Source organism: Oncorhynchus clarkii, chromosome 30 (genome assembly GCF_045791955.1).
Source record: "Oncorhynchus clarkii lewisi isolate Uvic-CL-2024 chromosome 30, UVic_Ocla_1.0, whole genome shotgun sequence".
Classification (NCBI taxonomy): domain Eukaryota; kingdom Metazoa; phylum Chordata; class Actinopteri; order Salmoniformes; family Salmonidae; genus Oncorhynchus; species Oncorhynchus clarkii.
Genome location: NC_092176.1, coordinates 33,949,312 through 33,961,846, shown reverse-complemented (window position 1 = coordinate 33,961,846; position 12,535 = coordinate 33,949,312). Strand labels below are relative to the sequence as shown.

At 45.6% G+C, this 12,535-nt stretch overlaps 1 protein-coding gene across 1 annotated transcript in view; it reads left to right on the top strand.

Moving 5' to 3' along the window:
• The window catches only part of LOC139389867 (protein Niban 2-like), a 47,063-nt gene that overhangs the window by 12,522 nt on the left and 22,006 nt on the right, over positions 1-12,535 (top strand). The window contains exons 2-5 of the mRNA XM_071136861.1: positions 2,193-2,323; positions 3,680-3,808; positions 4,040-4,145; positions 5,014-5,181. Coding sequence (XP_070992962.1) covers positions 2,193-2,323; positions 3,680-3,808; positions 4,040-4,145; positions 5,014-5,181 — 534 coding nt within the window. The remainder of the gene's footprint in view (positions 1-2,192; positions 2,324-3,679; positions 3,809-4,039; positions 4,146-5,013; positions 5,182-12,535) is intronic.

The following is a 12,535-nucleotide window of genomic DNA, read 5'->3' as shown; positions in this document are numbered from 1 at the left end:
GCCAGCAGACCATTCCTCCCTACGCTACGTTTACAGTCTCCCTCTACTCTGCCAGCAGGCCATTCCTCCCTACGCTACGTTTACAGTCTCCCTCTACCCTGCCAGCAGGCCATTCCTCCCTACGCTATGTTTACAGTCTCCCTCTACCCTGCCAGCAGGCCATTCCTCCCTACGCTACGTTTACAGTCTCCCTCTACCCTGCCAGCAGACCATTCCTCCCTACGCTACGTTTACAGTCTCCCTCTACCCTGCCAGCAGGCCATTCCTCCCCACGCTACGTTTACAGTCTCCCTCTGCCCTGCCAGCAGACCATTCCTCCCTACGCTACGCTACGTTTACAGTCTCCCTCTACTCTGCCAGCAGGCCATTCCTCCCTACGCTACGCTACGTTTACAGTCTCCCTCTACTCTGCCAGCAGGCCATTCCTCCCTACGCTACGCTACGTTTACAGTCTCCCTCTACCCTGTCAGCAGACCATTCCTCCCTACGCTACGCTACATTTACAGTCTCCCTCTACCCTGCCAGCAGACCATTCCTCCCTACGCTACGTTTAGTCTCCCTCTACCCTGCCAGCAGACCATTCCTCCCTACGCTACGTTTACAGTCTCCCTCTACCCTGCCAGCAGACCATTCCTCCCTACGCTACGTTTACAGTCTCCCTCTACCCTGCCAGCAGACCATTCCTCCCTACGCTACGTTTACAGTCTCCCTCTACCCTGCCAGCAGGCCATTCCTCCCTACGCTACGTTTACAGTCTCCCTCTACCCTGCCAGCAGGCCATTCCTCCCTACGCTACGCTACGTTTACAGTCTCCCTCTACCCTGCCAGCAGACCATTCCTCCCTACGCTACGTTTAGTCTCCCTCTGCCCTGCCAGCAGGCCATTCCTCCCTACGCTACGCTACGTTTACAGTCTCCCTCTACCCTGCCAGCAGGCCATTCCTCCCTACGCTACGCTACGTTTACAGTCTCCCTCTACCCTGCCAGCAGGCCGTTCCTCCCTACGCTACGTTTACAGTCTCCCTCTGCCCTGCCAGCAGACCATTCCTCCCTACGCTACGTTTACAGTCTCCCTCTGCCCTGCCAGCAGGCCATTCCTCCCTACGCTACGTTTACAGTCTCCCTCTACCCTGCCAGCAGACCATTCCTCCCTACGCTATGTTTACAGTCTCCCTCTACCCTGCCAGCAGGCCATTCCTCCCTACGCTACGTTTACAGTCTCCCTCTACCCTGCCAGCAGACCATTCCTCCCTACGCTACGTTTACAGTCTCCCTCTACCCTGCCAGCAGGCCATTCCTCCCTACGCTACGTTTAGTCTCCCTCTACCCTGCCAGCAGACCATTCCTCCCTACGCTACGCTACGTTTACAGTCTCCCTCTACCCTGCCAGCAGACCATTCCTCCCTACGCTACGTTTACAGTCTCCCTCTACCCTGCCAGCAGACCATTCCTCCCTACGCTACGTTTACAGTCTCCCTCTACCCTGCCAGCAGACCATTCCTCCCTACGCTACATTCACAGCACCACTCTCTCTAAATAAAGGGGATGGTAAAAACCAAACGGAGTATCTTTATTCTGTTCTCTCTGAGGTAGACAGACATAAAGAGACCAAGTTAACACCAGAAACCTAAGTAAGCCTTGTCTAAACCAGAATGGCCCGTAGTCACACTAACAGAGTGCTAAACTAGTTTGTTGAAGGTCCAGGGGTGTAACTTTGAAGTCGGGCCTTTTCAGTTTCACAATCGGGTTGATAGTGTGCCAGGTTTGTTGCCATGCCAACTCCATTTGGTAAAATATTGAAATGCTGAACTGAAGGCTAACTCTGTAATGCAAACACTGCCGTGTGGACATTCTGATAAAGGGCACAAAGGACCACGTGAAATGTGGTAATTATTTCTTTACACTGTGCTAAGCGTAGTAAATAGTGATCGAGGTAACCAGCAAAAGGCGACCCTTTGCATTCAGACGGTTACTTAACACGTGAATGAAGAATACACTAACTAATACATCACTATTGACAGGGAATGTCGTCATACAACGTTTGATTTGCAACACCACGGGTCTGTTCGGGGATGTAGCATTACAGAACTTTCCGGTAGAAATGTTATGAATAGAGCTGACATGACTCCGTATCTTCCAACACTGAGTGTTTCATGTCCCCTAATATAGCCTTGTCCTTCCTTCCTCCCGCAGCCAGGACAGGCGAGGTGATTGGAGAGTTTAGCCGTCTGTATGAGCAACAGTATGCAGTGGCCCTTTTCAACAAGGTCCGCTTTGACATCGAGGGAGGAGGTGGGCCCCAGCCACAGCTACTGCACCGCAAGGTAATTCACTTTCTCCTCCACTCCTCTTGTCCTCTACTCTGTTTCTGCCCTGATAAGGTGACAGAATAACATCTGAAGTTCTGACATTTGGAACACTTTGCCCACACTATGTTGAAACTGAAGAAACTCGCCTCGCTATATCAATATCAGTTTGTTCTGAAGATTGAAGTGTGTTCAGATATAATAGTAGCTACAGCATGATAAGTCCTTGCCACTCCCACTTAAGCCAGTGGAGTAAACAGTAGTTTAGAGTTCTGTGCTAGGCTACAGAGAGAATCATTCAAGGAGCATTGAGATATTTCCATCTCTGTGTAACAGATGTGAAGTACAAGTTACCCTGGTGTGATGCCACTGTCCCTGAGGTATCAAGTCAACCGTGCTACGAATGGAGGGAGCAACAATCTAACTTGTGACTTCTTGAGCCACTGCCACATTTGACTTTAGGGAGAGTGAGGTCACTGCAGAGGACCCTAGGGCTCGATTTAAATCCGTAGCGCTGAAGATCTGCTTTGTAGCACGATGGGCATTTTAAAGGCAATGTTCCCGCCTTAGCAGAGACTGCATTCACAGTAAACGTTGTCATGTCGGCTCAATTAGACATGACCTTTACATTTCAACCGCTCTATAAAGGCGATTTGCACATGGGCCACTTTAAACGGCAATTGAACCGCAATAATATTTGCCTACCGTGTGTCGTGACCAGCGGTCCCGGGTTGTCAGCTCGAATGTTGTAGTAAAAAAGTTGGTCAACCATGCGTAGGGAATGTTCAAGACTTTTCCAGCTGCCGCCCTTCTCCCAGAACCTTTTGATGCTTTCCGCAGCCAGTCTGTAAGCGCATTAATGCTGAACACAAGCGCTATGGTTTGAATCGAGCCCCTAGTATAACTCTTTTATTAGGCTTCTCCTGAGGGTCCAGTGTTAAGCCTGTTGCCCTGTTTTTAAAGGCCCGTAACACACTCCGTAAAGAGAAACAGTTAGCTACATTCTGTCTGGCGTTACAGCTGCACTGACAATACTAACTACATGAGGATGTGTAAGAGATTGCAGTTTTATTGTCAGTGAGGTTTTTGAGGAATGCCGGCTGTTTTCCTGAGAACAACAATACTGTCTTGATGGGCAAATGATTGGATAAATTATTCAACACTACTGTGTCTAGAGTACATTTGAGACATCACAGACAGTAGTACCACATGGCAATGTAGTAAGTATACCTGATGTTTCAAGAGGAACTCCAAGGCTTTAAATAGTAGGCCAGTCCTTGGTCCATGAAGATGGACCAGTCCACCAAAGAGGTGATGTCCCTAGATGCCAGTCATCAGAAGGTTTTTACAGACTCTCCTGTCCGGCCCATTCAGGTTCCTCTGGAGAATAGATCCATCTTCTCTGGAGCTCTGTTCCAGTTTCTGGAGGAGAATAATAAATGGAGAAACCACTTCATCTTCGTTCCTGACTCCTACACTATCAACTACTATGACAACAAAGCGGTAAGGAAAGATTTAATTCAAATGCCCCCCCCCATTATGATGGTGCATTTGTCAGTATTAGTGAATTGGCTAATAAAATGTGTCAATCCCTGTAATGTACATGGAGTTCTAGATGTGTGTTATATCTGCAAGGCTCATTCTCATAAATGTCATATTGTCAACAAGTTTAACTTTTGGGGATAAAGATGCAATAGAGCGTTACATCTGCCTTGTCCTTGTGTTCCCCGTCAGTCTCACGAGAGAGGGCTTCACCCCAAGGGGAACATCAACTGTGCTGGGTACAAAGTGCTGACTTCAATGGATCAGTACCTGGAGCTGCTCAACAACAGCCTGCCTGGTGAGAACATGTTAGGACTGAGAACCAGCGAAGGGGGTGGGGGTGAGGCACATGTTAGGACTGAGAAGGGGGTGGGGGTGAGGCACATGTTAGGACTGAGAACCAGAGAAGGGGGTGGGGGTGAGGCACATGTTAGGACTGAGAACCAGCGAAGGGGGTGGGGGTGAGGCACATGTTAGGACTGAGAACCAGCGAAGGGGGTGGGGGTGAGGCACATGTTAGGACTGAGAACCAGCGAAGGGGGTGGGGGTGAGGCACATGTTAGGACTGAGAACCAGCGAAGGGGGTGGGGGTGAGGCACATGTTATGCAGGTTAACTTTTACTGTCGAGAATCTTGCCCTGGCACCAAAACTGAGCGATTTCTGCCAGATGGGCCAGCTGATAAGTCAAAATTGCCTGTCATGAAAACAAACATTAGCTTTTTGGTCTTCATTTAGAATTAGGCATTAGTGTTAGCAGTGTGGTTAGGGTTAACATCAGACTTTGTGGCTGTGCTAGCTAGTGAACACTGCAGAGCTGCCTCCAGGGTAAGATTCAGGACCATAAATGCCATATGTCATCATTTTAAAGAGGAACGGAGACCTCGTATTGCACTTATGAACGGCTCGCTGTTATTTGATGTATTGTGGGCATGTTCCTGTTTCCCAAGGGCTGTTTTTGTGCTACTGGATGGTTCACAACATGTGCAGAAAGGATCACTTCCTGGCTGGTGCAGGACTGTTTGATGCAGTGTTGTATAGACTGTAAATTATTGTCTGAATATTTGGTTTATTGTGAAGGATTGTCAACACCATTTCACCACATCAAAATTCCGGTTACATGTAAATGCACTTGTTGCATGAAGTTTATTGTGATGGTGTGTTTCAGGTGTAAAGGCTAAAGTGGGTAACTCTCCCTTCCTGAAGTGTGCCACCCAGTTCCCCCTGATCCTGTGGCACCCGTACGCCCGCCACTACTACTTCTGTGTGGTGACGGAGAAAGAACAGCAGAAGTGGCATGCAGTCTTTCAGGACTGTGTAAGACATGTCAATGATGGTGCGTATCCCTGTCAAACCAACACAAATGTTCAATCCCAGACACACTGTATTATCCGTCGAGATCATCCTGTCATTCATTCTGTGGTTGTGCGCATGTTGAAACACAAGTGTCCATTTTTATGGTTCTGCGGCATGCTTGAAGGTTCTGCGGCATGCTTGAAGGTTCTGCGGCATGCTTGAAGGTTTTGCGGCATGCTTGAAGGTTCTGCGGCATGCTTGAAGGTTCTGCGGCATGCTTGAAGGTTCTGCGGCATGCTTGAAGGTTCTGCGGCATGCTTGAAGGAACTTAATTGCAGTGTTCAAGCACAGTGAGTGACTGACGTGTCTAGATTAATTGGTTCCCAGCCTTGGTCCCGAGGTGTTATGGTGAGGCAGTTATTGAGTAATACATGAAGGCAAGAGCACACTTGTCTAGAATCAATGACCTCAAGAGTTTTGATATGTATAGCAAAGTTGATTTAGAGCCCCATTAACAGTAGTGCATTGCTACTAGCGGTAACATAATGACATGTTAGCTGTTCCCATAGACTTCCAGTCATTGAGCCAACGACTAATCATTTAAGTGTGCCTTTACAAACTTATTAAAATATTGTATTTATTTATTGCAGCGGTGGGCCACCACTGCTTAATTAATATAGGTGAAACACTGGCTCAAGTATTTGAAAGATTTCAAATAGCATTTGAACCCAGGTCTGCCCACTAATATCAGACTAGATATAACTCAAACAGGGAGAGAGATTTGAGCAGGGGAGTGGAGTGTAGCAGTGAAGTATACACTGAACTGACTGCTGATGAAGTGATTATGTCTGAACCCAGCAATTATGGCTTCCAGCTGACCACCACCTAGCCAAACCCAGACTGTGTTGTCCTCCCACCATCCTCACTGTCTCTTGATGTGTCCCATCATGTTTCTCATGCAACAGCCTCTCTGCAGAAATGTAGATTGATCAACAGTGATAGAAGTGTCTGTCACCTGTCTCCATACAGGTCTGTGTCAATATAAAAGCCTAGTAGGAAATGACTTAACAATCCTCCTAGGGACTTACTGATAGTGTTTTGAATTAGGCCACCCATGTTGGCTCTGTAGAGCTGCACAGCAACTATGCTGGCAGAGACTGACGTATAGCTACATAGTTTATACATAGTTCTATGGTTTTGGCTTCATTTCCTCTACAGCATGTGTCAAACTCATTCCATTGCGTGTCTGTGGGTTTACGCTCCTCCCTTGTACTTCATTGTTGAATTAAGGTCACTGGTTAGTAAGGAACTCTCCTCACCTGGTTGTCTGGGTCTTAATTGAAAGGAAAAAACAAAAACCAGCAGACACTAGGCCCTCCATAGAAAGAGTTTGACACCCCTGATCTACAGTATAATAAGCAGCCACAGCTCTTGAGCATTGACATCTGTAGTAACATCCAGTTAGTTATAATGTCCAAGCAGACAGAAACTCGGGTGAATGTTGCATTGGAATAGCCTGTGTCCCAGTCTATCCCAGAATCCAAAACAGACTATGTCCCCAAAACGACAGGGAAGACAGTCTCTGAGAGGGAGTAGCTACCTGCCACGCCGTATGCCATACACATGATTCAATATGTTTTAGAACTGGCGTCATGTAAACTTGGGTCCAACAGTTTCATCATTGACAGGAAGGAAATTAAATCTGCTGTATCTGTCTGCACAGGGCCTGTGTTTGGTTATTGTGTGCAGACCAATGTTTTACTTGAATTGCAGTGTGTCATGTTTTTATATACATGTATTATGAGTAGACCAGGAATACTTTTGGAGGTTTATTTATTTATTTTTAGCAGGGTGAATGTGAGGACAGTGTTTTGGGACGAGATCTATGCTCCCTGAACTAAGAAAAAAGAGCTGTACTGTACTCACTCCATTCTCTTTAGCCTCTACGTGGCCAACAGAGTTCTTTCATTGAGGAATAAATCGGATTAGAAAAGAAAGTCATGTCTGTAGAGAATCCCAAGAATGACAGCTGCCTCTTGCCTGCTCAAAGATTCCTTTACCAGATTTTCTCTATTAAGTTAGAGCTTGTTCCATTTGTCTAAACAACGGGCCTACGGTAAGCCCCGGGGGTCTTCCTTCATGCCTTCTCCCTCTCAACATAAAACATGTGGCCAGCTCATGCTAAATTCCCTACAGACACTTTCTTCTTATGTCAGAAAACAAACTGTCCTCTAACTCTCAGATACTGTCAGCAGTACTTAGCATGTCTACTATACAACAGTAGATGACTCAATTAAGTCACAAAATGACTCTAATTAAACCTTCAGATTGTGGACCAGGAGTGCTTAGTCAGGCAATCCATCCCTGTGCTCGTTTTGTGTAATTGTTATTTAACCTTTTTAATTAACTAGGCAAGTCGGTTAAGCACAAGTTCTTATTTACCATGACGGACTACCCCAGCCAAACCTGGACAACGCTGGGCCAATTGTGCGCCGCCCTATGGGACTTCCAATCCCGGACGGATTCGATACAGCCTGGATTCGTACCAGGGACTGTAGATGCACTGAGATGCAGTGCCTTAGACCTCTGCACCACTCGGGAGCCCTGTTACTACACAGCTGATTCAAATGATCAAAGCTTGATGGTTAGGTGTTTTTATTATTTTGAGTAAGCTGTGTAGTGCTATAGCAAAAACCCATATAGTGTACCCCTTGGGGTCCTGAGGACCAAGTTTGGGGAAACCCTGGTTTAGGGTTTGACTATCCATTTATGTTTCAGTCGTTTTAAGGATTAGCACTTCAAGTACTGTGATCTCTTTATTAGGGTTGCAAAAGGATATTACTGGAAATTTTAGAAGTTTACATACAATTTGGTGTTTTAATATGAGGCTTTCAGCATGAAATATCCTTACATTTTTTCTTACAATCTAGCACACCTGATTTCAACTTATCGTCAAGCCCTTGACGAGGGGAATCATATTAGATACAACAAACATGTGAAACGCCTGGGGGTCCCCGATGAGAGGTTTCAGGACCATTGCCAAATGGCACCCTATTCCCTATATAGTACCAAAGTAGTCCCTGGTCAAAAGTAGGTCACTACATAGTGAATAGGCTTCCATTTGGGATGCACGCCAAGTGTTCATGGAGCCAGGCCCTGAGTGGACAGACAATGTGTCGTACTGCTGGCAGCATAGCTTCGTGTTTAGATTGCAGGCTCAGTGAACTCTGGTATGTGGTGGCAATTCATTTCCTTGGCTGGGCCGCCCCTCCTCTCTGGCTCTTCAATGGTATTATAATTGTTTACTGTTATCACTTCGCTTTAACAGCAGTGGATTTGTCATTCATGCTAATAAAGCTTATTTGAATCCGAAAGACCGGTACGTACACGTGTCTGCTCTGAAGCTGGTCCCTCTGACAATGCAGACTATTTTAAAATCGGTCTGAAAAGACACAGCCTGACCAGCTACTGATAAGGACTTGGGTAGTGTGTTAATTTTGGCACTTTTAATTATTTTGTCTAAAATATTAAGTCATAGTCATGTTGTAATTTGAATAATGACTTGGTCTAGTTACAAAGTGAGCCATTTTAGTCAACCAAATACCCTTTAATTTGAGTCACATCACATTTGTATTGCCTCAGTAACCTATAGTAAACAAATCACTTACTTCCATGTGCACTAACATATATACATATATAGCCTTGTCCTACCAAAATGTTTTTCCTCTTCCCTTCATAATAGCAGAAATATGACATGTATAAAAGTATGTGTTGCAGCGACGTCATTGTTATCAGACACTGCAGTCAAAATGGTGTCCAAAGTAGAACTGGAGTCCCCTGTGCTCGAGTCGCAAGACCCTATGGCTAAAGTCTGAGTCCCAGTGCTCCAGTCCTGATCCAGGAGCTCACGACTGAGTCCCAGTGCTCCAGTCCTGATCCAGGAGCTCACGACTGAGTCCCAGTGCTCCAGTCCTGATCCAGGAGCTCACGACTGAGTCCCAGTGCTCCAGTCCTGATCCAGGAGCTCACGACTGAGTCCCAGTGCTCCAGTCCTGATCCAGGAGCTCACGACTGAGTCCCAGTGCTCCAGTCCTGATCCAGGAGCTCACGACTGAGTCCCAGTGCTCCAGTCCTGATCCAGGAGCTCACGACTGAGTCCCAGTGCTCCAGTCCTGATCCAGGAGCTCACGACTGAGTCCCAGTGCTCCAGTCCTGATCCAGGAGCTCACGACTGAGTCCCAGTGCTCCAGTCCTGATCCAGGAGCTCACGTCTGAGTCACTGGGTCCACATGAACTCAAAGCCACTGGTCGGCTGTATTGGTATTGTATTGGTACTCCCCAGTAGGACCAGTCCTTCATTGGAATGAATGACATTCTACAGTATTTCAAGTCAATGTTTAAAGGACAAAATTACATGTATTTTTGTTTGTTGTAATGGAGAAAAAAATGACTTCAAGAAATATTTATTTTTGAGGTTCAGTTCACAAAATATAATTTTAAAGTATGTCTGTCATAGAATAAATGTGTCAAACGAATGTAGACATTAATAAATAAGTTTCTATAGATTCCAAATCTTACAATGGAGGAGTGCCAAGATGGCTGTGCGGGGGTTTCAATACAATGCCCCCTGTCAGTCATCATGGTTTACAGTGCCTTCGGATAGTATTCAGACCCCTTGAATTTTTCCACATTTTGTTAAGTTACAGCCTTATTCAAAAAATTATATAAAATAGTTTTTTCTCCTCATCAATCTACACACAATTTAAAAAACTGATCATGTTTACATAACTATTCAGACCCTTTACTCAGTACTTTGTTAAAGCGCCTTCTGGCAGCGATGACAGCATCTATTCTTCTTGGGTATGATGCTACAAGCTTGGCGCACCTGTATTTGGGGAGTTCTTTACCGTTCTTCTCTGCAGAGCCTCAAGCTCTGTCAGGTTGGATGGGGAGCGTCTCTGCACAGCTATTTTCAGGTCTCTCCAGAGATGTTCGATCGGTTTCTGACTGGGCCACTCAAGGACATTCAGAGACTTGTCCCAAAGCCACTGCTGTATTGTCTTGGCTGTGTGCTTAGGGTTGTTGTCCTGTTGGAAGGTTACTCCCAAAGTTACTCCCATCTCTACAGAGGAACTCTAAGCTCTGTCAGAGTGACCATCAGGTTCTTGGTCACCTCCCTGACCAAGGCCCTTCTCCCTGAGTGCTCAGTTTGGCTGGGTGGCGAGCTGTAGGAAGAGTCTTGGGGGTTCCAAACTTCTTCCATGTAAGAATGATGGCGGCCACTGTGTTCTTGGGGACCTTCAATACTGCAGAAGATATTCTGGGGGGCGTGCCTTTTCCCAGCTCTGTGTCTCGACACCATCCTGTCTTGGAGCTCTATGGACAATTCCTTCAACCTCATGGCTTGGTTTTTGCTCTGACATGCACTGTCAACTGTGGGACCTTGTATCTGGCCTTTCCAAATCATGTCCAATAAATTGAATTTACCACAGGTGGACTCAAAGTTGTTGAAACATCTCAAGGATGATCAATGGAAACCTGAGCTCAATTTCAAGCCTCATAGCAAAGGGTTTGAAAACTTATGTCAAGGTTTTCTGTATTTTTTAATTAAAAAATTTTTTTTTAACATATTTCAACAAGAATTTGCCTTGTCATTATGGGGTATTATGTGTAAGTTGCTGAGTATGGTATTTGAAAAAAAAAAAAAAAAAATTAGAATAAGACTAACGTAACAAAATGTGGAAAAGGTCCAGGGGTCTGAATACTATTCGAAGATGCTGTATACAGTCGTGGCCAAAAGTTGAAACACTTAATTTTCAGTCTGCTGCCTCAGTGTCTTTTAGATATTTTTGTCATGTGTTACTATGGAATACAGAAGTATAATTACAAGCATTTCATAAGTGTCAAAGGCTTTTATTGACAATTACATGAAGTTGATTCAAAGAGTCAATATTTGCAGTGTTGACCCTTTTTAAGACCTCTGCAATGCTGGCATGCTGTCAATTAACTTCTGGGCCACCTGCCTCTTGAGGATTGACCACAAGTTCTCAATGGGATTAAGGTCAGGGGAGTTTCTTGGCCATGGACCCAAAATATCGATGTTTTGTTCCCTGAGCCACTTAGTTATCACTTTTGCCTAATGGCAAGGTGCTCCATCATGCTGGAAAAGGCATTGTTCGTCATCAAACTGTTCCTGGATGGTTGGGAGAAGTTGCTCTCGGAGGATGTGTTGGTACCAGTCTTTATTCATGGCTGTGTTCTTAGGCAAAATTGTGAGTGAGCCCACTCCCTTGGCTGAGAAGCAACCCCACACATGAATGGTCTCAGGATGCTTTACTGTTGGCATGACACAGGACTGATGGTAGCGCCCACCTTGTCTTCTCCAGACAAGCTTTTTTTCCGTAAGCCCCAAACAATCGGAAAGGGGATTCATCAGAGAAAATTACTTTACCCCAGTCCTCAGCTGTCCTGTACCTTTTGTAGAATATCAGTCTGTCCCTGATGTTTTTCCTGGAGAGAAGTGGCTTCTTTGCTGCCCTTCTTGACACCAGGCCATCCTCCAAAAGTCTTCGCCTCACTGTGCGTGCAGATGCACTCACCTGCCTGCTGCCATTCCTGAGCAAGCTCTGTACTGGTGGTGCTCTGATCCCTCAGCTGAATCAACTTTAGGAGACGGTCCTGGCGCTTGCTGGACTTTCTTGGGCGCCCTGAAGCCTTCACAACAATTTAACCGCTCTCCTTGAAGTTCTTGATGATCTGATAAATGGTTGATTTAGGTGCAATCTTACTGGCAGCAATATCCTTGCCTGTGAAGCTCTTTCTGTGCAAAGCAATGATGACGGCACGTGTTTCCTTGCAGGTAACCATTGTTGACAGAGGAAGAACAATGATTCCAAGCACCACCCTCCTTTTGAAGCTTCCAATCTGTTATTCAAACTCAATCAGCAGGACAGTGTTCTCCAGCCTTGTCCTTGTCAACACTCACACCTGTGTTATCGAGAGAATCACTGACATGTCAGCTGGTCCTTTTGTGGCAGGGTTGAATTGCAGTGGAAATGTGTTTTTTGTGGATTCAATTAGTTTGCATGGCAAAGAAGGACTTTGCAATTAATTGCAATTCATCTGATCACTCTTCATAACATTCTGAAGTATATGGCAATTGCCATCATTCAAACTGATGCAGCAGGCTTTGTGAAAATGTATATTTGTCATTCTCAACTTTTGGCCATGACTGTACACATTGGTCTTCAACACATCGCTTGCGCTGCCCATATGTGCTGCTAATATTTGCTTATCACTGAAAAGCTCTCAATTTCCTGAAACTCTTGTCCAGTCCACTTATTAGTCAGATTTTAGTCACACAATCTTGTATAGTCTCATTTTTGTCAACAAAA